Source organism: Mesitornis unicolor, unplaced genomic scaffold (assembly GCF_000695765.1).
Source record: "Mesitornis unicolor isolate BGI_N332 unplaced genomic scaffold, ASM69576v1 scaffold4325, whole genome shotgun sequence".
NCBI lineage: Eukaryota > Metazoa > Chordata > Aves > Mesitornithiformes > Mesitornithidae > Mesitornis > Mesitornis unicolor.
The window spans coordinates 1-20,776 of NW_010183445.1; the positions used below are offsets into that span (position 1 = coordinate 1).

At 39.6% G+C, this 20,776-nt stretch overlaps 1 protein-coding gene across 1 annotated transcript in view; it reads right to left on the reverse strand.

Moving 5' to 3' along the window:
- Positions 1–3,169: 3,169 nt before the first annotated feature.
- The window catches only part of TPR (translocated promoter region, nuclear basket protein), a 40,507-nt gene continuing 22,900 nt past the window's right edge, over positions 3,170–20,776 (reverse strand). Inside the window, exons 33-51 of the mRNA XM_010184129.1 lie at positions 20,264–20,462; positions 19,365–19,570; positions 18,585–18,646; positions 17,606–17,814; positions 17,032–17,304; positions 16,056–16,204; positions 15,137–15,220; positions 13,566–13,766; positions 12,352–12,483; positions 11,769–11,859; positions 11,136–11,320; positions 10,273–10,341; positions 8,789–8,883; positions 8,058–8,164; positions 7,137–7,232; positions 6,776–6,932; positions 5,406–5,524; positions 4,150–4,248; positions 3,170–3,225 (exon numbers count right to left, since the gene is read on the reverse strand). Of these exons, the coding sequence (XP_010182431.1) occupies positions 3,170–3,225; positions 4,150–4,248; positions 5,406–5,524; positions 6,776–6,932; positions 7,137–7,232; positions 8,058–8,164; positions 8,789–8,883; positions 10,273–10,341; positions 11,136–11,320; positions 11,769–11,859; positions 12,352–12,483; positions 13,566–13,766; positions 15,137–15,220; positions 16,056–16,204; positions 17,032–17,304; positions 17,606–17,814; positions 18,585–18,646; positions 19,365–19,570; positions 20,264–20,462 (2,589 nt within the window). The remainder of the gene's footprint in view (positions 3,226–4,149; positions 4,249–5,405; positions 5,525–6,775; positions 6,933–7,136; positions 7,233–8,057; positions 8,165–8,788; positions 8,884–10,272; positions 10,342–11,135; positions 11,321–11,768; positions 11,860–12,351; positions 12,484–13,565; positions 13,767–15,136; positions 15,221–16,055; positions 16,205–17,031; positions 17,305–17,605; positions 17,815–18,584; positions 18,647–19,364; positions 19,571–20,263; positions 20,463–20,776) is intronic.

Consider the following 20,776-nt stretch of genomic DNA (forward strand, 5'->3'; position numbering starts at 1 on the left):
AAACGGCGCTTTCAAAGAGCCTGGTGGGGGTGAAGCTTTGTGGGTGAAGTCTCTTCCCCAGTCCCCCACACCTGCCGTGAGATGGTGCTTCTCGGAAAAAAAACCCTCAATCCATTGGGGTTTTTTCCCTTTTAATTAGCTAGGACAAAGCATTGCTACAGTAACTGATAGTTAAGTAATATTTACATATGAGCCACACTTCATAAAAATCCAGCTCTTTAAAGTGTGGGTATTTCATCATGTCTTTCCCTTGTCTGCACACAGCTTAAATTTGTTGCCAATACATTTCCCTTCCTGAAAGATGACAACGAAACGCACACACCATTAGCCATTACCGTTATTTCTCAATTAATCACGCAGTCCAGGAGGTCAAGCAGCTGCAAAAATTTAGAGATTTAGAAAGCAAACTTTGTTCAGTAACTACTTTTAACAATTCATTTCCAAGACACTTGATTCTCACTCAAAGGTGGTGGTAAAAACAGACTGCAGAAGGTATTTTACAAAGTTACAGTATTTTTTTCCTCTTTTTAACGGGCATAGGAGGAGTGGTGCCAGTCAGTTGTACCATGTAGCTATCAAAGTGCTAGCATTACTACCGTTTTTCATGTCTGTTGAAGCTCAGTTACCAAGAATGAATTTCATCTAAAACTCATTTTTTCCCTTAAATCCGTAGGGACCCCTATACTGGCGTTTCACGAACGGCGTTATGGATAAAGGCTATCCCAAACCTCTTGCTAATGGATTTGCAGGGCTAAGTGGGAAAATAGTAGCAACCCTCCCTGTAGCAAGATATAACAACAGACCAGAATCCGTTTATTTTATCAAAAAAGGTACATCTTCTATTTCAGAAGTTCACAGATGATCAACAGTTGCTTGAATTGCTTTAGGATTAAGCCACTGTTTCTCTTGACTGAAAGACTTAATTTATTTCAAAGCCAGAAATGTAAGTGATGTCAGTGTGCTAAATGGTCAAAAAATAGCCTGAAGCTTTGAAAATCTTTATTAGCACTTACAGACTTTAGATACATTTTGAAGTAGACAGAACCTTAAGGCATCATAGCAGACAAACACTAAAATAAGCTTTATCTGGTGCTACATCTCGAAGTGCAATGGTTGGAACTAGCTGACCTTTAATGTCCCTTTAATGGTTTAGACAACAAGGCTCTTATCTCAAAATGTAGGAATGGATATAAAAAGAGGAAGGCTGCAAGAGCTGTTGATGTATTAAGATGATACTACTGATTTCCTGCATGTGATAGGGGTATCAGTGACTTTTTAATATCCGATCTAGCTGGTGATTTGGTGGGGTTTTTCGTTTGGTTAGTTTTTTAACCAAACAAATGTCTGTTTTAGATGGCAACATGCAACAGTATGTGTACAAACAAGAACCAGCCAGGAAGTGTCGAAGAAGAACCCACATTACCGTAAGATACCCAGCTTTTGTCCCAAGACTTGTAATAAGGAGACGCTTTCCACGTGCAGTAAGAATGCCAGCCATTATTCAGACTGTCAGAATCAACCCATATCCGTCTGGTAACTTATGTTTATTATGTTTCTTTTATACAACGGCTTTAATCTTAGGAGTTTCTGAAACACAACATTCTGTTCAATTTTTTAAAAATATAGCACTTTTAATTTTTATTTTTTAATCCAATAGATCTCACTTGCTGTGGACTATACAAGCAAATGACAGCTTACAGCAGAACACACTTTAACACCTTCTAACTGAAGTTTGCTTTTACTTTGCAGGAGTTTTGCATAAGGAAATCAAAATGACTACCTACTGGAGAGGGCTCCCGAAAGTCATTCATTCAACTGTATCACTACCCAACCACAATAAGCCAGACGGCTATGATTATTATGCCTTCTCTTACAGTAAGTTAAAGTTAATGCAAGCTACTAGGCATCTCAAAAGACTAAGGGATGGGGAAGAAAGCAGCCGATGTATCTGAGCTTTCAAAGGTCACTGCTTGTAACTTTGCAAGCACTACTAAGAAGTCCTGAGAATTAAAACGTTGCCTGCAATCAAGAGATGTTTCTATTAAAAATCAGCAGTTACAGGACAACTAGCAGCAACAAGGTACAATGATTCAAACTAGCCAGCTGTGAAGCACACTGCCATCAGACTCCAGGCTCATAAAGCGACAAAAACCTGGCACATTGTATTAATGATAGAGTGAAATCCTTGGACCACTACACAGTGTTTTCACTGGCTTCCATGGAACTATTTTTCTGACAAAAAAGCCAAACCAAACGACGACGACGACGACAACAGGGGAGGGACACAAACCACTTAGCTTCACAGGGAAAAAATATTTATGATTCCAGACCAGGTAGATCCTTTCCCTCCAGTCAGGATCATGTAAAAGCATTCCTCAGAATTTTCTGGACTTTTCAGGATAAAAAAAGCTCTAAGAACTAGCCCTATCCAAAGACAGGATACTAAAAGTAAGCCAGTATGATTTAATTCCTACCCTTAACATGGACCAGTTAGCACTCAGGGAGCACAGTTCCCACTTCTGTAGCCAGTGCAGGATTGTTTTGTTTCTAGTTTGTTTCATTTCTAAATTCTTAAGCCTATTTCTGTGTTCTAGCAGTGTAAGAGCGGTCTTCCCTACTCCCTGGTGTTGGGACAGATTTAATTATTAGCAGGACTATAGAACTTTGCTAACCACAAAGAAGGACGTGTGGAAAATAAAGTTGAGGACAAAAGCTCACTATTATAGGTTCTCAGCTCCGCATATGTATGTGGAATGAAAAATCTGCTATTCACACCTAAATGAAATTAAAAGGAAGGCTTTAACTTAAAGATTCTTTCCAGGTAGTCGGTGTAGTTTCTGGAATTTAATTGTGATGTATCTTCATTTCAGATCGGTACTACAGTTTGGATATTGGCAAAAGAATAGCCAGACCTGTTACCGCTCTCACAGGAAAGACTGTGTCCAAAGACTGGTACAACTGTCCTAGCAAGTGATGCTCAAGAGGACTTTAAAAAAAGATGCCATTTGAATGTTGACATTTTGTCTATTTTTATTAATAAAGACACTGAAATGTGTGCACACAAATCTAAGTATAAAATGCTGCTTTAAGCTCTGGCTTCATTACACTAAAGCAACCACAGGCAAACTGGCACTTTTGTACACACAGCTGTAGTTACTTTACAGATCCTTTAACTGATATTTCCTCTGTTCAGGCCTCCTCTGCCTCCCATTGCATGAGTTACACCTGTGTTGGGAAAGAAAACAAATGCATTAATAGAAGTCCTTTCCATGTGATACATTTTCATCCTCTGTAAGGAATTGCTGCCGCTTTCTGATACAATTCAAGCTGCCGCTGCCTCCCACAGAGCCCAGCAATCCAGATACGTTATACCCCTGTAATTTAAAAGGGTGGTGTTCGTGATCCTATCTTGGGCCCGTGCCAAACACATACAGCATTCTCACCATATCTGAAACCAGTTAGTCCCTCCTTTTTTATTATCAAAGAAATGGTGACAGACTAGAAAGAAAATCTGTCTTGGGTCATAAAATCATAGAATTAGGTCCACCTGCTCACTTTTTTCCTTTAAAATACCAGATATCTCTATTTCAATGCTAGTATCAAGGCCTCTGCAATGTTAAAATAATGCTAAACTGAATACAGTTCCTCTAAGGATTCTTCTTAACACAGAAGTTGCAAACAATAATTTATTGTTGGAGTTTGATTCTATACTGCATTACAAAGGTCTGTAATACTTCCATAAACTTATTTTGTTTTAAATCAGTGTAAGTCATAATAATGGAACCTTTAATAGACCAAATGGGAAACAGCTAAGTAATGGTAAAAAAAATTCAAAATTTATGTCCTAACATTATTTTTAAAATCCTCTTTTAAAACTCTCGAGTTCAAGATCTACTACTGTTTACTTTCCCTCCACTGCTAAGAACCAAGTGCCACATAAGAAGAAAGTCTGCCTATATAACAAACGCTCAGGCTGACAGACTAAAATGAAACCACAGAGCTGTTAGGGTAACAGTGAAAGCTCGAGCAGGGATGCTGAACTATTCAGTGTCTTACAAGCATACAAGTAGTGCTTCATACATGGTTCCCGCAGGGAGTATTAAAAACTTGTCTGAAAAAGTCTGAATGTGAGCAACCACAAACACTTACCCCTCTGTCTGTTGAACTGACGACCACGAACACCAGTTCTTAATGTCGGCGGCTGAAGTCTGACACGTCGAAACGGCTTAGGCTGATTGCTGCTTGTGTCTGTGAAGAAGTGCAAGTACAGGAAATAATGTCTGTGTCTAGTACAGTTTCTCACTGTTAATGTTTACATTATTTGATATGCATCATGCTCTCAAATTTACTTTAAAAATTATGAAGGTGATTTCATTGACATGTCTGATATAAATAAAAGCCTCAAAACAAGTAAGTTTGGGACCTCTTTAATCTCCTCTGCTAAGTGGTAAATCATAGAACAGTTAGAGTTAGAAGGGACCTTAAAGCTCCTCCAGTCCAGCCCCTGCCATGGGCAGGGACACCTCCCACCAGCCCAGGCTGCTCAAAGCCCCATCCAACCTGGCCTTGAACACTGCCAGGGAGGGGGCATCCACAGCTTCCCTGGGCAACCTGTGCCAGGGCCTCACCACCCTCACAGTAAGGAATTTCTTCCTAATATCCAGTCTAAATCTACCCTCTTCCAGTTTAAAGCCATTGCTCCTTGTCCTGTCGCTACCTGCCCTGGTAAAAAGTCCCTCCCCAGCTTTCCTGTAGGACCCCTTCAGGAACTGGAAGGCCACAATAAGGTCTCCCTGGAGCCTTCTCTTCTCCAGGCTGAACAGTCCCAACTCTCACAGCCTGTCTTCACAGGGAAGATGCTCCAGTTCTCTGATCAACTTCGTGGCCCTCCTCTGGACCCACTCCATCAGCTCAGTGTCCTTTTTGTGCTGGGGGCCCCAGAACTGGACACAGCACTCCAGGTAGGGTAAGAGCAGAGCAGAGGGGCAGAATCACCTCCCTTGCCCTGCTGACCACACTTCTTGTGATGCAGCCCAGCTGCAGTCCAGGATACAGCCCAGCTGGCCAAATCTGTAACAGTGATTTACTTACTGTTCTTTGACAACTGAATTGAATTAAAAAATGTTTTAAAATCTAACATCAAATATAACAGTGGCTAGAATAACCAAAGTATCAGTAATTTTTGCTCCTTAAGGCATTATTCTTACTATGGCCTACTCTAGATACTGGGGTTCAAGAAAAAATTGTTTGCCATGAAGACTACAAGCATCTAGACGTGATCTTGCTCTAAGAGTTCTATCTTATTGTTTGTATTTTGGCTTCCAGCAGTGCACAATGCTGGTCCAAAAACTTCCCACACTGAACGAATTGGCATGAAACGACTGCACACAGGAATTAACCCACACCTGCAGATGAACTAGAAGGAGGATCTTGACTAGTCGAAGGAAGATCTGACTCATCAGATGCTTGAACAGATTCTTCTTCTTGCTGGCTATCGATTTCTAGGCCTGCTTCTGAAGTAATTCTAGAAGAGAAGGAGGGAGAGGAAAAACATGCAAGTGTATTCTCATAGTTTCAAGAAGCTCAGGGGAAAAAAAGTGTCACACTGGAGTAGAAAGCTTCCTAAAAAAACCCTAACGTGATGGTGTTTGTGTTTAGGCAGAAGAACGAAGGGGAGAGACCACCTCTGTCCAACTATGCCTAAAGATTATTCATTGGTGCAATACCCAAGTTATTTGGACTCTGCTTTCAAAAGATAACCAAAAAGCACTATAGGGCTGAAAGAAAACCTAAACATCCAATTTAGCTTAAACACAGCTCACTTTTGGTATGTATTTTATTTATTTTGATTAGTAAATAAAAACCATTAGAAGATGATAACTAAAACTTATAAATTGTGGGAAATATCTGTTCTCTACTAACAGCAGATTGACTTGCTCTCCTATCAAGCTAAAAGCCTGTTCTGAAATACAGATTGTTCTGTGAACCATTTAGTTCCACTATGGAAACACTTCTAATTCACTAAAGGTCAGGTTTTGTAAGAAACAAATCTGAGACCTTAACAATAAATTACTGCAGTAACATTTCATTTCCTCATTACCAAATCTCCTACCTCCTGCAATCAGTAGATAAAAATTTAGGTAAATTGTGAACTACACATCTTAAATTATTTTAATAAATATGAAGAGTAATATATATCATAAAATTAGAACCTATCTCCTTTTAGATTTGTAATATATTTGATAATACAAAATATAGCAATTATTATAAATACTTAAAATTGCACTTTCTAAGTGGAAGACAAAAATAATTTCTCTATCAACTCCTTGAGAACTTCTTTTTGCCCACCTTGTGCTACCTCTTTTGTACATGCACTGCCTTAACTGAACGACTTAATTATATATGCTTGCTTTGTAACGAGGAGAGGAGTGATCTTCTCAACACACAGGAATTCTTCAGCCTTTATTCTACAAACCTCACTTCTTCAAACAAGGGCCTTTACTGTCAGTATTTGACTACTACAGAGCCCTCTGCATTCTGAAAATCACAGAATTTTTTTTTGTTACTTTTATATTAGCTATGTTAAATCAGAAGAGAATCTCTAGTTTTAGAAGAGAAGGTCAGACTGCATGACAAGATTACTAAATCCTGTTTGAGCCATCCTGCCCACCAGCACAGATTAAATGGAGCATGAATCACAGACACTTGGATGAAAACAGATCAGTAAAACTAACATGACATCAAGTCTTAGTGACCCTAACAAGTCATAGTTTACCCTTCAGATTCTGCCTCTGCAAAAACTTCATCCCCATCATCACCCGCTCCAGCCTCCGTCGTGGTGGAAAGATTGCCAGTGGATGTGGTCACCATTGGAACAGACTGAGAAGCGTGCTCTGAGGCGTCAGCTGAGGCACTTTCAGTAAAAACTGTCACTGTACAGGAAAGGCATTTCAATAAACATCGATTTAGTCTGAACTGCTTACAGAAAACCTACGGAAGTCTTAGGCAGGTTGGAGAAAAGGCTACTGAATGTGCCTGCCGCAGCACTAAGCGCTACAATCACAGTAATCTAATTCTTTTCTGGAAAGTCAAAATTTCCAGCCTTTACTTCAGCCTGCAAATTTCTTGCCACTTACCCGGTGCTGCTACTTGTAATGGTGTTGTGGGAACGCTGCGACCGCCTGATTCTTCCTCATGAGCAAGGAACAGCGGTGTTTCATACATTCCTAGACCTGCAACGCAAAGTTTTAGTAACAACTGAAACAGCCAGTTAAAAAACAGATTAAATATCTTCTCTCTGTCCAACTGATGAAATCCAGTGATTTGTACTTAAACATGGAGATTTTTGTTATTTTAAGCTGTTTTGGCTTAATGCCAGAGCAAATAATAACTTATTGAAAGGTAAAACCTTGATGAAAGTATTTCCATCTGTTTTACTCTCAATTCCTTTCTTACGCCATTATTTTGCTGTAAGCTTTCTTCAAAGAAGTATTTCCATCTGTTTTACTCTCATTCTTTTCTTATGCCATTATTTTGCTGTAAGCTTTCTTCAAAGAACTGCATTCCACATTGACAGGGATGCAGGGGAAAGCAACTGATTCAGGACAAACTACCTGGCCACGTCTTAGCGGGTAAAGATATATCCCAAAGATATCTTTGCTTTTGCTGTTTTCCCCTATTATTTTTCCACGGCAAAGCTACAATCAACAGTGTAATTACAGTTAACAGCCATTCCTTCAATTATTCATTTCTCCTTAAATGAAGATTCTTGTGCTCAGCAGGCAATTTGCCCTACATAACATTTCAGCTTCTCTGGTTCACAAGCCTGTTGTTCCTAACCACAGAAGCGTCCCAATTTTTAAACCATATTACAAATAGAAGTGCAGCAGCTTCAAGGAAACACCTTTTTGCTTTCTGTTAGTCTCTCTCCGCTGACAATTATTTGAGTCGCAGGTCTCCACACTTCAGGAAGTACCTGAAGTCGAACTGCATTTTACTGACACTGTTTTGGTTTTTACCTGAGCAACTGTGGAAAAGAAAGTACAGAAATGGTTTACCTCCTTGTGATGCAAGCTGACCGAGATCAGAGTGACTTGAGCTGGTTTGTGGCATATCTTCAGGGGGTCCAAATCTGAATCTAGGCACTCCAGCTACCTGGGGGGAACTATCAAAACAAAGATTTAAGGAATTCTGCAATTTTTCCAATGACTGGGGACAGGCCAGGGAAAAGAACTTTCTGACCAAAATAAGAGAATTATGCATACGACAAAATTAATTAATACTGACCATAAATATAAGCTAAACTACTCCTAATTAAATAGACATCAGTTTCTCTAACTTATTCAGACTTCATCAGAAATCAGTAAAAAAAAGTCCTGAAGAGAATATTCTTTACGTGTTCATCCTATGAATTGTCACAGTTAAGTGGATTACTGAAAATGTCCAAAACCATCCCAAATCCAAAACCAAAGACAACTTCTTCTACATTTACTGGTAGTATTAGGTGGGGGAGCAGTGAGAGCAGAGAAGAACGTATTTTTTTAATTAATCTCCTCTCAAATCAGTAAGTTACAATACATTGGAGATGTCCTGTCTCCTAATTTGCCGACACATTTCATGATACACAGTGCAAATACTGATTACTCATCTGTAGAAGCAGTCATCTATCATACTATCTAGCAGGTTTTAGCACATTGCTCCAATTTACAAGTTCATTTTGTTTGAATTTCTTTTCAGTCCACTGAAAACCAGAAAGAATTACATGACTTTTTTCTTTACATCTACTTACTGAATGGCTTCTGCAAACCCATCTGTACGATGTGGCACTACAAGAGTTGGTGTGCTTGGAACTGTTCTGTCCTCGTCATCAAAGAAGTGCTGCTGCTGGAAAAAGAAAAGAAGAGAGACTGATAGGAGAGTCCACAACGTATTTCCAGTTTCCACCAAGCCAAGTTAAAGGTCGCTTCATTTTTTTCCCCGCAATGTCCAGAAAAAGAAAAAAAAAAAGAGAAAAGAAAAAAAGACAGATTTAGCTGTAACAAAATTATTGTCTGATTCTGGACATCCAAATCTGAACTAGTTATACAGATTGCACTTAGCTGATTAAAAAAACCAAACCAAACTGAAACCCATACACTTGCAGGGCACCCATCTTTCAGAGGATTTTTAGACATCTACTCCATCATTTTTTCCCCCGCAATGTCCAGAAAAAGAAAAAAGAAGAGAAAAAAAAAGAAAAAAGACAGATTTAGCTGTAACAAAATTATTGTCTGATTCTGGACATCCAAATCTGAACTAGTTATACAGATTGCACTTAGCTGATTAAAAAAACCAAACCAAACTGAAACCCATACACTTGCAGGGCACCCATCTTTCAGAGGATTTTTAGACATCTACTCCACGAGGTCATCGTACCATCAAAGTGCCACATCTCTCCCTTGACTACAAAGGAATCTCAGAGTGACTCATTCATAAGCAGATAAGAATTATCTGTCTCAATCTGTATTGCTGTAATGTACCTACCATATGGAATTTCTCACATATCAAACAATCTGTTCCCTACAGACTTGTGCCCTTTGTTCCTGCATTGCCTACAAAGTCCGACAGCTTGGCTCCCTCTTCCCTCAGCCTTCATAAGGCATTCTCTTCACCTCCTGGTCTTCCGTGTCTTCCAAACCCCTCTTCAAAACACTCCTAAGCTCCCTCCCATGAGCTCAGTCACTATGTACTGAGGCCAGTTCCAAGCAGAAACTGAATGACAGATACACACGATCAAAAACTGAGCTGACGCCTTCGATCTCAGAAGAGATACTTCTTAGTCAGAAAGATCCCCTCCCTCACTGAACTTGCATTCATTCTGTCAAAGTTAGATAAAGTTCTGTTCAGGTTGGATAAAGGGTTCAAAATGAGCTCAAGGAGACATAGAGAAAGCATAAATGAATTAGCCTTGTTTCCTTAGGGTGAGGCTGAAAACGTTTTTTTCAAGTAATATATCCACTTTAAAGACTGATCCTAAAAACAAGTGACTAAAGGTACCTTGGACAAAACCAATTAAATCTCTTTTGAAGAGCTTTACCTTCCTGGGACTTTTCTAGTATTTGCCTTCCATTAATACAGAAACTAAGATGACTAAGATATGATCTGCAAGGCTACAGAAACCATCCCATGTCTAAAGTCAGTAGCTAGGCTTCCTTAAAATAGAAAATAAAACTCAAGAGTTATGAATGTTCCCACACTGCTGTTTTTTTCAGTAGTAGACTTTCATGTACTTACCATCCCACCTATACCAGGAGTCAGCTGAAGTCCACGCCCCACCGACTGTCTTCGAGTCATCTGGATTCTCTTTATAGTGAAAAAAAAAATGTAGTGTGAATGCTTTCCTGGAATTCCCACGTGTAACAATGATGTGTCAGTGTGCAATACTGCTCAGTAATTCTTCTTAAAGAACATATCATGACAGCAGCTACCCCACAACTCGTATCTGCTGCCTGGTCTAGCCATAACAGAGAATCATGTAGGTTTAAATTCTAGGTAAGTGACATTACAATTTTACTCAACTTCCTACTGAGGACAGAAAACTTGAACACAGAAATACTGTGGCCCTAAGCCTCAGGACAATTTAATGGTAAAGGATAATTTCAGTCAGGATATTTTTGCAAAACTCAGGTTGTGATATTTTCATTTACAAAATCTATAGGTCTACGTCAAAGCACAATCATCGGTCAGACACTGACCATGAAAGATTTAACTCACAAAATAACGACAACATTCCTTTGTCCAACATGCATTGGAGCAGAGACTAAAAAACCCCTGCCAAGCTATCTGAGTTACAACCTGCACAAGAATAGCTTTTGTAGTTGAAATATCAGCACTCACTGCCTGAAACAACACTGGTATAACAACTTCAAGACATAAATCCATCATGAGTTTCAATGGTTTCACTGTTCCCTGTCCAGCCATAACCTGCAGGATGAGATGGTCTGATGGTGATGTCAGGTCTGTTTGCTCAGCTACCATTTTTAGGATGCCAAACAGATGTCATCTGTTCTTGCAACAGACATAGGCCTTAGGTTTTATTTAGAAGAAATCATACAGTAACTTTTTAAGTCTTGTGAACCGCCAGAGATGGGTTATACCTGTACTGGGGGACCCAGCTCCTGAGGAGGAGCATGAATAGTCAGTCGTGGAGGCAGCGGATGTGGTGGCCTGCGTGGCGACTGTGGGGGCCGCGGGGCCTGTCTCTCTGAGGCAGATGATGGCTGTTGTTCTCTTGAGCTTTCATGAGGAAAAGTGGACTCCGCAGCACTTGTACTCCCTTCTCCTAAAACAGAGACATGTAAAAGAGTAAACCCATGCCCTCCAAATTGAGTTAAAAACATGAAGGCAAGTTTTCAAAATCTACTACCACATTAACACAGACATTTCTACCCTTGCAAGAGTGGGGACAGCTCAGTACCGTTATTTAAAATCACTTAAAAAGAGGACTTGTGCCAGTTGCGTCAACACGAGCACCAAAAATCCCTACTGACTATTCAAGTGTTGATTCAGAGGAGGAGATTAATCAACATAGCAACAAGAGCTTGCACGGTTTTCAAAGGAATGTAGAATATAACCAGAAAACATTTCAAAAGAAATCTAAATTTCAAGTTAAAATGGCCTGCCGCATTTTGCCTTATATTCTTACTTTTGAGTATTTTAACACATGCAAAACAGGTTCTACATTTTCCTCCCTCACAGAAAGACTTTGAGGAAACGTGGAATAACCATACCACTGTTTTGAGAATCTGCTGCCCTCTGGTTGCTTTCACCTCCTCCCATGCTTTCCTCAGTTTCTGTTCCAGGATCTGTACCATCAGCACCCTAAAAAAACCATAATGTGACTTAGCACAAAACAACTTACAGTCTGCAAAGCAGTAAAAAAGTATTAAGAATGTAAACAAAGTAAAATATATGAAAATCTTAAAATATTTCTGTAAATATCTACAAAATCATGTAAACTTACAGAACTGTATGAGATTTCAGATTTTCACAAACGCGAACAACGTAGCCATCATCACTTAATAATAATAAAGAAATACCCAGCTTTTGAATGAACTGCCTTACCAGCTTTGCAATGACAGTATTTATTGTTCACTCCTGTACTTTGCATTTTCATTCAGCCCTCTTAAACGTTCAAAGCTGATTTTTCTTGAGAAAATGCAGAAGCCACCATCATCTACTAGCAGCCTCAACTATCTCAGATGAATTCATATAAGATTTTCTCTTTAAAGTACTGAAATCTCTGCAGATGCATTACACTACCAGTTTATTCCAAGAAATTTAACAGGCAACAAAAAAAGGTACAAATCTCACCTCAGCATCATCTGCTTCATACCCATCATTACCATCAGCACTACCAGTTCCTTCATTACTGTCATCACCTTCATCTCCCATTCCTGTGTCTTCATCATCATCCTCATCTTCTTCTTCCTCATCTTCATAGTCCTACAAGAGCACAAAAAACCCTTCAGGAAGTGCAGAAAGGGTGTGGAATCATTTCACATGTTGAAGGGGTAAACTCTACTTTGCAGTACATTGACCACCTCTGTCTGTGGATCTCTTTATGCAGATGTTCAACATTTACTGCCCACAGAGTAGCTATATTTTTCGACTGCTGTGGTAGGTTGACCTTGACTGGTGGCCAGATACACACCCAGGCACTCCCTCACTCCCTCTTCAACAGGACAAGGGTGGAAAACAAGATGGAAAAACTTGAGGGTCAAGATAAAGGCAGAAAGATCACTCTTCAAATACCACTATGGGCAAAACAGACTCAACTCAGGGAAAATCAGGTCCTCTGCACAGACCGCAGTCCTTCAAGAACTACTCCAGCAGTGGGTCATTCCCACTGAAGGGCTGCCATCCTTCAGGACAAACCTGCTCCTGCACTGGGCCATAGCTCCTGGCAGCAGAGCCTCCTCCTCCATGGGCTGCAGTTTGCTTCAGGAAACACCCACCTGCAGCACCATGGTCCTCTCCACAGGCTGCAGGGAAACACCTGCTCCACTGCAGTATCTTCCGTGGGTTACAGGGAATATCTGCTCTGATGCCTGGAGCACCTCCTCCCTCCCAATCTTCTTTGACCTGTGTGTTCACAGGACTGTTTCTCACATTATTCCCCCCCTCCTCACACTACCACTGCACTTATATATGTTTTCATCAGCTGATGGGCTCAGCTGTGTCCTGCAGTGGAGCCACTGCAGAGCCACCTGGAATAGGCTGGCTCCAGCACGGGGCAGCCCCCAGCCTCTCCTCACAGAGGTCACCCTTGTATGTTGAACAGTCACTAATAATATAGAGGCATTGCAGAATTTTATGTCTTCCAAAAAATAAAGCTGAATTAGCAAGTATCTTTGAAACACTAGAAGCTGAGACTACATAAATACAGACTATTTATACAGCCAAAACAGTAATTTTGATTAAATTAGTCCTCCCAGGTGGGCTCTACATCTGATCAAAGACAACAACATAAATAAATCCAAACCATCCTATGATTCTATGATAAAGTAATTCCATGATATACGTACTTCCTGCTCTCCTTCATTTTCTTCATCATCATCATCTTCATCATCACTATCAATTACAATGACATCATCTCTCTTGGATTGACCATCCTGAGATGAAGAAGTATTCTGTTGATCTGACTGAAGAGGTCCTAGATCTATTGGGATAGACTGGGAAGTTTCTTCACTATCCTCCATGGGAGTGTACTCTCCCTGTGTAACACCCTGTAAAATATAAAAGTAAATTACCAAAAGAAAAACAAATAAAATGCAGCATATACAATTCTCATACTGTTCTTCAAGAAAGCATTCACTGTATTTCTAAGAGTTTCCTGCTTCCACTCCTAGCTCTCAACCTCAACTTGCTTTACAACACAAGTGTTTTCCCTTCACTTCCACATCTGATTTGGGATGGGTGCCATCATTAGGGATGCTGTATTCACATAGGATGCATTTGAACGCACATTCAGACAATGCTGTCTAAATGTTCACCCATCTATTTCAGATCATCGAGGAGCTATCACCAACACCTGCACAATAAGCAAATAGAGAGACAAGGAGCACTGTAGATAGCTGAGGCAGCTCTCTGCTGGTTTAGAGTTCTTCTGGTCTGGAGGAACAGTAATGCAGTTCACATGACAGCCAGACACAGTGCCAGCAAATGGTTCTCTCTGCATTCAGCACACGTGTATATTGAAAACATTTGAACAGAATCTGACAAGCATGACTAGGCACCAGGGAAGGTCCTCCCAGACTTCATTAAAACACAAACCAAACCAAACCAGGGACTCTACCACACACATTTCGCAGCATTCAAGACTTTCGGCTTAGGTAGGATAACTACGTTCTGCTATTTCCTGAACAACATGTTACTTTAGTGCTGCAAATGGCTGTCTAGCAGCAGAATTCACAGTCACACTGAGTACTAGAACTTTTAGTTAAAGGTTTAAAGATACCTGTGGGTTAGAAAGCACACAGCTGGGATTTAGTGGGGAGATGTTTGTTATACTTTTGCTTGTTTCTGAGGTGAAAGGAGATTCATGGTTTTCACTTACATCTGGCTTTCCTAACACAGCTACAATGAGCATTTTCCAGGACTAGAACAAAACCAACTTTTTTTCACTGTTTATCACATCATGACCCATCTAACACTAAGTTTGCTCAAGGATTTACCAAATCTTTCTGTAAAAGAAAAGCCAGAAACCAAAGAGAAGGACTCCAAAAGAATAAGTGAAGAACTGAAAAGTCAAATTCCATTTTAAGACTGTGGCTCATTTCTCTATATAAAACTGGGGTTAAGGATACCAGGACTGCTAAAACAACACATCAAATTAAAATTTAAAATTGCAAAGCTTCACTAACATCCCGAATTTTACTTCTATAGGTATGTGTAGAGTACAATAAAAACTGACTATCCTTGAACACAGCTAGTCCAAGCTTTAAATGCTTTTAAGTGGTTTCCACTGGAAATCTGCGAGATCTGGTTTGAGATTCATTTCTAAAAATACTTTGAGAGTTTGAAATTAAAAAAAATAAAATTAAAATAGCTATTTCTATTTCTGTTGAAATGAAGATTTCTTTTCAAATATGCTTACTTCTCCAATTGAGTCTTGTGAGTCTTGATTGTATGTTTGAGCTTCTACCTCACCATCAGTGCTCTCTTCTGCTGTCACTTCCTCCTGAAAGAACATACATATTTCCCATTTAAAACACCATTAGTCCTTAAGTTTGATTCTTTAACTGTTTACTTAAAAGAAAAAAAGAAGAAAAGAATATCTTCCCACAAAGATTATGGGCAACATTTTGGTTTTCTTTTACTGTTACCCCTTAGCTCTGCTTTTATCTAGCACCCCAGATTTCTCTGCTGTGGAGAAATACAATTTCCTCATTCCAGTTCACTGGACCTACTCTCCTCACAGAAAAACACCCTCAAGGTTTCCCACTCCACCTCCATTTTCTCAGCTAATTGAGTGATAATGTTCTGACACAATCCTGCCCTTTTACATTATGCAACAATCCTCTCACACAGAGTTAATAAAACATCTTTGACTTCCTTATAATTTTTCCTGAGTTGCCTGCTGTGAGGTTCTGTCTCAAGTTCATTCCTTTTTTACAGGGTATTCCAATTCCCTCACACGAATATTTCACATCCATCTTCACTAAGGTTTTCCATGAAACATTCCATCTTTGCTTCCCTGGCATCTCCTCAAGCACACTGTGTTTTATTCCAGAATGACTGTAGATAATGACCTTTCAGACGACATTGAAAAACGTTTTAACTTCTTCCTTCCCAATGTTAGGATATGGCCCTCTCTCTTCCATCCTAGAGTTCACTAAGATTTGCATCATTCACTGCAACTTCTATGACCTCTGCCTTTTACATTACCTAAACATAATCGCTTCCTCCCCTATAGATTAAAGTCACATTAAGAAGTAACTGACTTGCTCTGAAGTGACATACTCCCTCTTCCCAGAGGGACAGATTAAGTGGTAACATTTCATGTTCTGGCAAACCTCAGGTCCAACTCTCTGTACGCTTCTCAGTTTCTTTGGCAGAGGTACATCCACTGTTTCCTCTGAAATCTGGTCTGAGTTTTCCACAGTATTATCCTCCTCTTCCTCCCGTGGACGTTTAGACAGTGAAGAACTTGGGGTAGCTGAAACTTAAAAGTGTTTCTCAGTTATTTTCAGAAAAACACAAACCAGAAAATCAAAAAGTTCAGTATTTTACTCGAAGATCACCTTTTTCTGCACTGAATGACAATAAATAGAATCAGAATCACCTCCTGCCATTTCCTAGGACATGACAACATCAGCCCCTTTAGTTACAAGTCTTATGTCCTTGGACCTATATTCATGACCTAATTGACCCCAAACGTAAGCTTCAGGGTACAATTAAAATATGTTTTCCAACATCTTTGCTTTTGACAAGTACACCTAAAAAGTCTAACAGAACATCAGCTGGGAAAGAAAAAAAAGCAGCTTACAAAAGTGTATTTTGGGGAATGAACGTTCTACACCAAAATCTATACCCTGTAAGGCAAACAGATGTGCAACAGCGTATCACACTGAACAGCTTTTAGTGTTCCTCTCTGTATTTTATATTACAGCGTAAGTAGCTTAATCATGACTCCTAAAATCAACATGCTCCAACAGTACCATGGAAACAGAGCCAGCAAGGCTGAATGCGTTGAACTCCACTGCTGCTCTGAAGAGATAAACAAACACGAGGTTTCATTTTCTACTTTAGGAATGGAGTGACAATAACATTTCAGAGATACCATTTCTGAAGGTGTAAGAAAGCAGCCTAACCTCAGAAGTTTGTAAAACACGCAATAAACTAAGGAGAAAAGAATGAGAAAAAAAAAAACAAAAACAAAAAACAAAGAGCAAATTCTTTTGCTGAAGTTGGGCTTGGTTTGACAAGGGTTCAAATGGAGCCACTTAAAAGGAAATTTTCAAAAAGATAGGCCTATAAAGTAAAACCAACCTGTGCCAAACACTGCTGTAGAAGTGGAGGGCCTCTCTATTTGAGAGCTCTGTACAACTTCCACAATGGCAGGGGATGGCTCCTGACTAGCGGGCTCAATCTGAGGATGACTTTGCTGAGTGGGCTGCACAAAAGCAGTTGCTTGTGTCTGCTGCTGAACAGTCAAGATGGGCTGAGAGAGAGACGTCTGAACGTTAGGACTGGTGGAACGCACAGACCCACTGGTGCTTCCAAAGACTGGAACATGCTCCACAGGTCCTTCTGACTGCATAGCTGAAAGGCAAACAGTGGCACATTCAACTGTCTTGATATTTCTGGTACAGTTCACATTCTCCATTTCAGAATGCTGTAAATAAGCAGATTCAGTTTTTGTAGAGTTAACCTTGCTTATACCTGACTTCAGTTGAGGAATCAGGAACTTTGCTGCAATAGAAGTGGTCATAAAAACTCCATGTTGAAAGAGATGCAAGGACAGCAAAACTTAGGTACTTTCAAGCTAATAATTATCAAGACTTCAAGGCAAAGATAGCATTTGAGATTACTGCAGACCCTTACACTATACTACAACACTCACCTTCTTGAGTCTCCACCTGTGTTGTGGGCATAACCGTGGCTGTTGGAGTAGTGGTAGGATTAGTGACTGTAGCAGGGGTGACCATTGGACGGATACTGGCTCTTGGAGTAGACTTATTCCCAGCTATTGCAGCAGCAGTCACTTTACTCGGAGTTGACACAACAGGAGTTGGTTTAATATTCGCTGTGGGTGGATCTGAAGTGCTAGCGCTGAAAAACAGGATATTGGTTTCACTGTGTTAGCACAGAAAACAGATTTTAAAGTACCAAATATCATTATATTATCATAGCCAGAATTACAAATTTTTAAATATTTAAAATTTAAAAACCTGAAAAAGGCATAATGAATTGTCTTCCAAAATTTGTTTACAAGAAGAAAAAAAAAAAAGCAAGCTTACAGGTTTGAGCAACATCATCTCATCGTTGAGACCATGACCAGCCAAATTTTAAGAGGTATTTTTGAAAGTCTTGCTTTCAAAAGGACGCTGCCATGAAAACTAAAAGGGAGTTTGCTACCCAAACTTAGTAATACAGTAGTATTTCCCATTTTAGAGCTTAGGCATTTGACTACTTCATTTGTTGGTAGGTACCATCTATTTAGTCCATTTCTCGTGTTAAAGATTCTTGCACAAGGAAGATCCCCCCAAAACCCAAAAAGGTTAAAGGTTAAATCAAAGGTTAACCAAAACCATACAACTTCAAGAACTTTGAAGTCTGAAAGCATTTATAAAAATGTTTTATGTTTCCCAGATACATGTTCCTGGTGTGCAATACGACAATTTAACAGCTCAAAAGCTTTATTGTTTAAATATGGTTGGAAAAACAGGAGAAACTTATGTCAATCTGTATCTTCAAAGTTGCTTAAGAAAAATTGTGAAAAAAGTCAGTGATTTACTAAAAAGAAGAGCACCCTGATGAAGACAAAACTAAAAACCACCAACCATAGAACTTCTGCAAAAACCCCAAACCCTTTAACTCACATTCCTCTTTCACCTGAAGCTGGAGTAGACTTGAGTGAGATTTGCCTCTGCTGCTCTGGGACCTATTAAGTAAGAAACAGAAGTATCGTGCCATGCAAATACGAAGCAGAGCAAGTAATTTGGTACCACGCTTCAGCAGACCAATCTCTTTACTAACAATTGTTCCTCTAACAGATTTGCTAGCATGCCTAGTCAGGCTCCATGATTACTGCAAATTTTCCAGAACAAACCATACCAGTCACATCAAGCATGCAAACCAATTCAGTGACTTCTCAGGTATTTTCTGAAGCTATTGAGACAACAGCAGCTAGAACCCGCTATACTGAAGGCATGGATAAAAACACAGAACTAGAGAGCAGAGTTAAAACAACTCAATGGCTAATTCACAGTGAATGATGTAACTGTATACTTGTTGGCACTGGGAATTCTGACGACAGCAGGAAACAAGTTTTAAATTAAGTTCTGAATCCTTACTAAAGCCAACTTGTGTATTTCCAAAACCAGGGGACAGAGGAACTTGAATAGCACATGGTTTGTTTGGCTCATTGATACTTCTTAATTATGTATTTTGTACAGTTCCCTATGACAAGAATTTTCATCTGCTATTTAGAATGTTCACAGAAAATCCCGTAAAGCAGTTCTGAGTATTCACTATTGTATACGCAAAACCAAGCCAAACTGGACACCAGTGCTCATACTGACAGTGGCTGTTGTTGTTCAGCCCTGAGACATGCAAGCTGTGTGTGTCCTGTTGTACAGTTAGCTACAAGGATTTTGTACCTTGTTTGTGGACTCTGGTGGCTCATCTCGCTGTTCATGGTGTCGCTCTTGCTGTTCTCTAAGCTCCCTTTCCAGACGGCAGATTCGACCTTCATACTGTGATTTGAGTGCACTCATCCGCACCTCCAGTTCAGTCTTCTGCTCTTCTAATGAGCTGCTCTTCTGCTTCCACTCTTCATTTTCTTTTGTTAGCTGTTCTTTCATACCTAAAAGAATAGGAAAGAATTAAGCCTTGCCACTGGAAAGCCACCTACTAAGTCTCTACGTGCTAAATACCTGGCTGTTTTCCTAGGTTCCTGAAGTATTTTGAAATCTTAAAAATGTGAAGCTATCAAAGGAGCACTAAGAGGTAATTTTAACTTTCATGTGCCTTTTTTTTACTTAATTACAAGCAAAAAAATTAAAAACAAAAATGGATAATAAATATATATAAATTAAATAAGTAGTCACAAAAGAACAAGGTGTTTTCAGCAAGCTCTTACACCATCACTCCTCTTAACATCAATTAAAAATAGAGGGAGCAGTATGCTTTGCATCTGTATGCTTAGGGAAGGTAAGAAGAAAGTGGAAAATTACTTGAGTTGTTAGTAGGGTCAATCTGCTCTAATCAACAGAAGGATAAAGAGATAGGGGTAATCACGCTGGCTGGTATAAACTAAGCAGATGGTTTTTTTGCCTCCAGTGTACAGCTGGTTATAGACTTCTATCATCTCCTGAAGGAATTAAAATTTAATTTTTAGAACAATTCCTGTAACATCTAATCTAGAAAAAACCTTGAGGTAAAAAATATGAAGTAGGCCATATTTTCCCAAGCACCTTGTCTAAATGCTTCTCCATAGGAAGAATCAAAAACCCGAACAGAAAAAGACACCTTAAGGGCAGACAATAAAATACAATACCAGCCAACTGTGCTATTTTCTGCTTGGCTGCAAGTAAGGTCTTCCTAGTTTTCTCTTCCTTCTCAGTGATCTGCTGCCTGAGCTGTTCTTCCTGCGTAGTCTTCTCTTGCAAATCTTGATGAAAACGAGCAAGTTCCGATTGTAGCTGTGTTATCTGCTCCTGAAGGTTTCTAACTTCAGTTTCCTTTTCTGCTATAGTCTAGAGAGAAAAACAGAGATTGCAACTATTGGCCACAACCAACTACTTTGGCAAATACATAGCCTAACAAGCTCCAAGGACCTAGAATTAGCTGGCCACTGTATCAGGTTAAAGGCTTCTAATCAACAACAGGGGAGTCCAGTCCTGTCTGAATGCAATAGCTGAGAGAATAGAACTCTTTTTGCCACTTGTTTATTCCAAGAAGCCATGTGAGACGTGGTAGACACAGGATTTAAACCAAGTTTACAGTTCCTCTTTTTCAACAAGGTAGAGGCCTTCATAGGTCACTTCAATAGGTCACTTCACATACTACA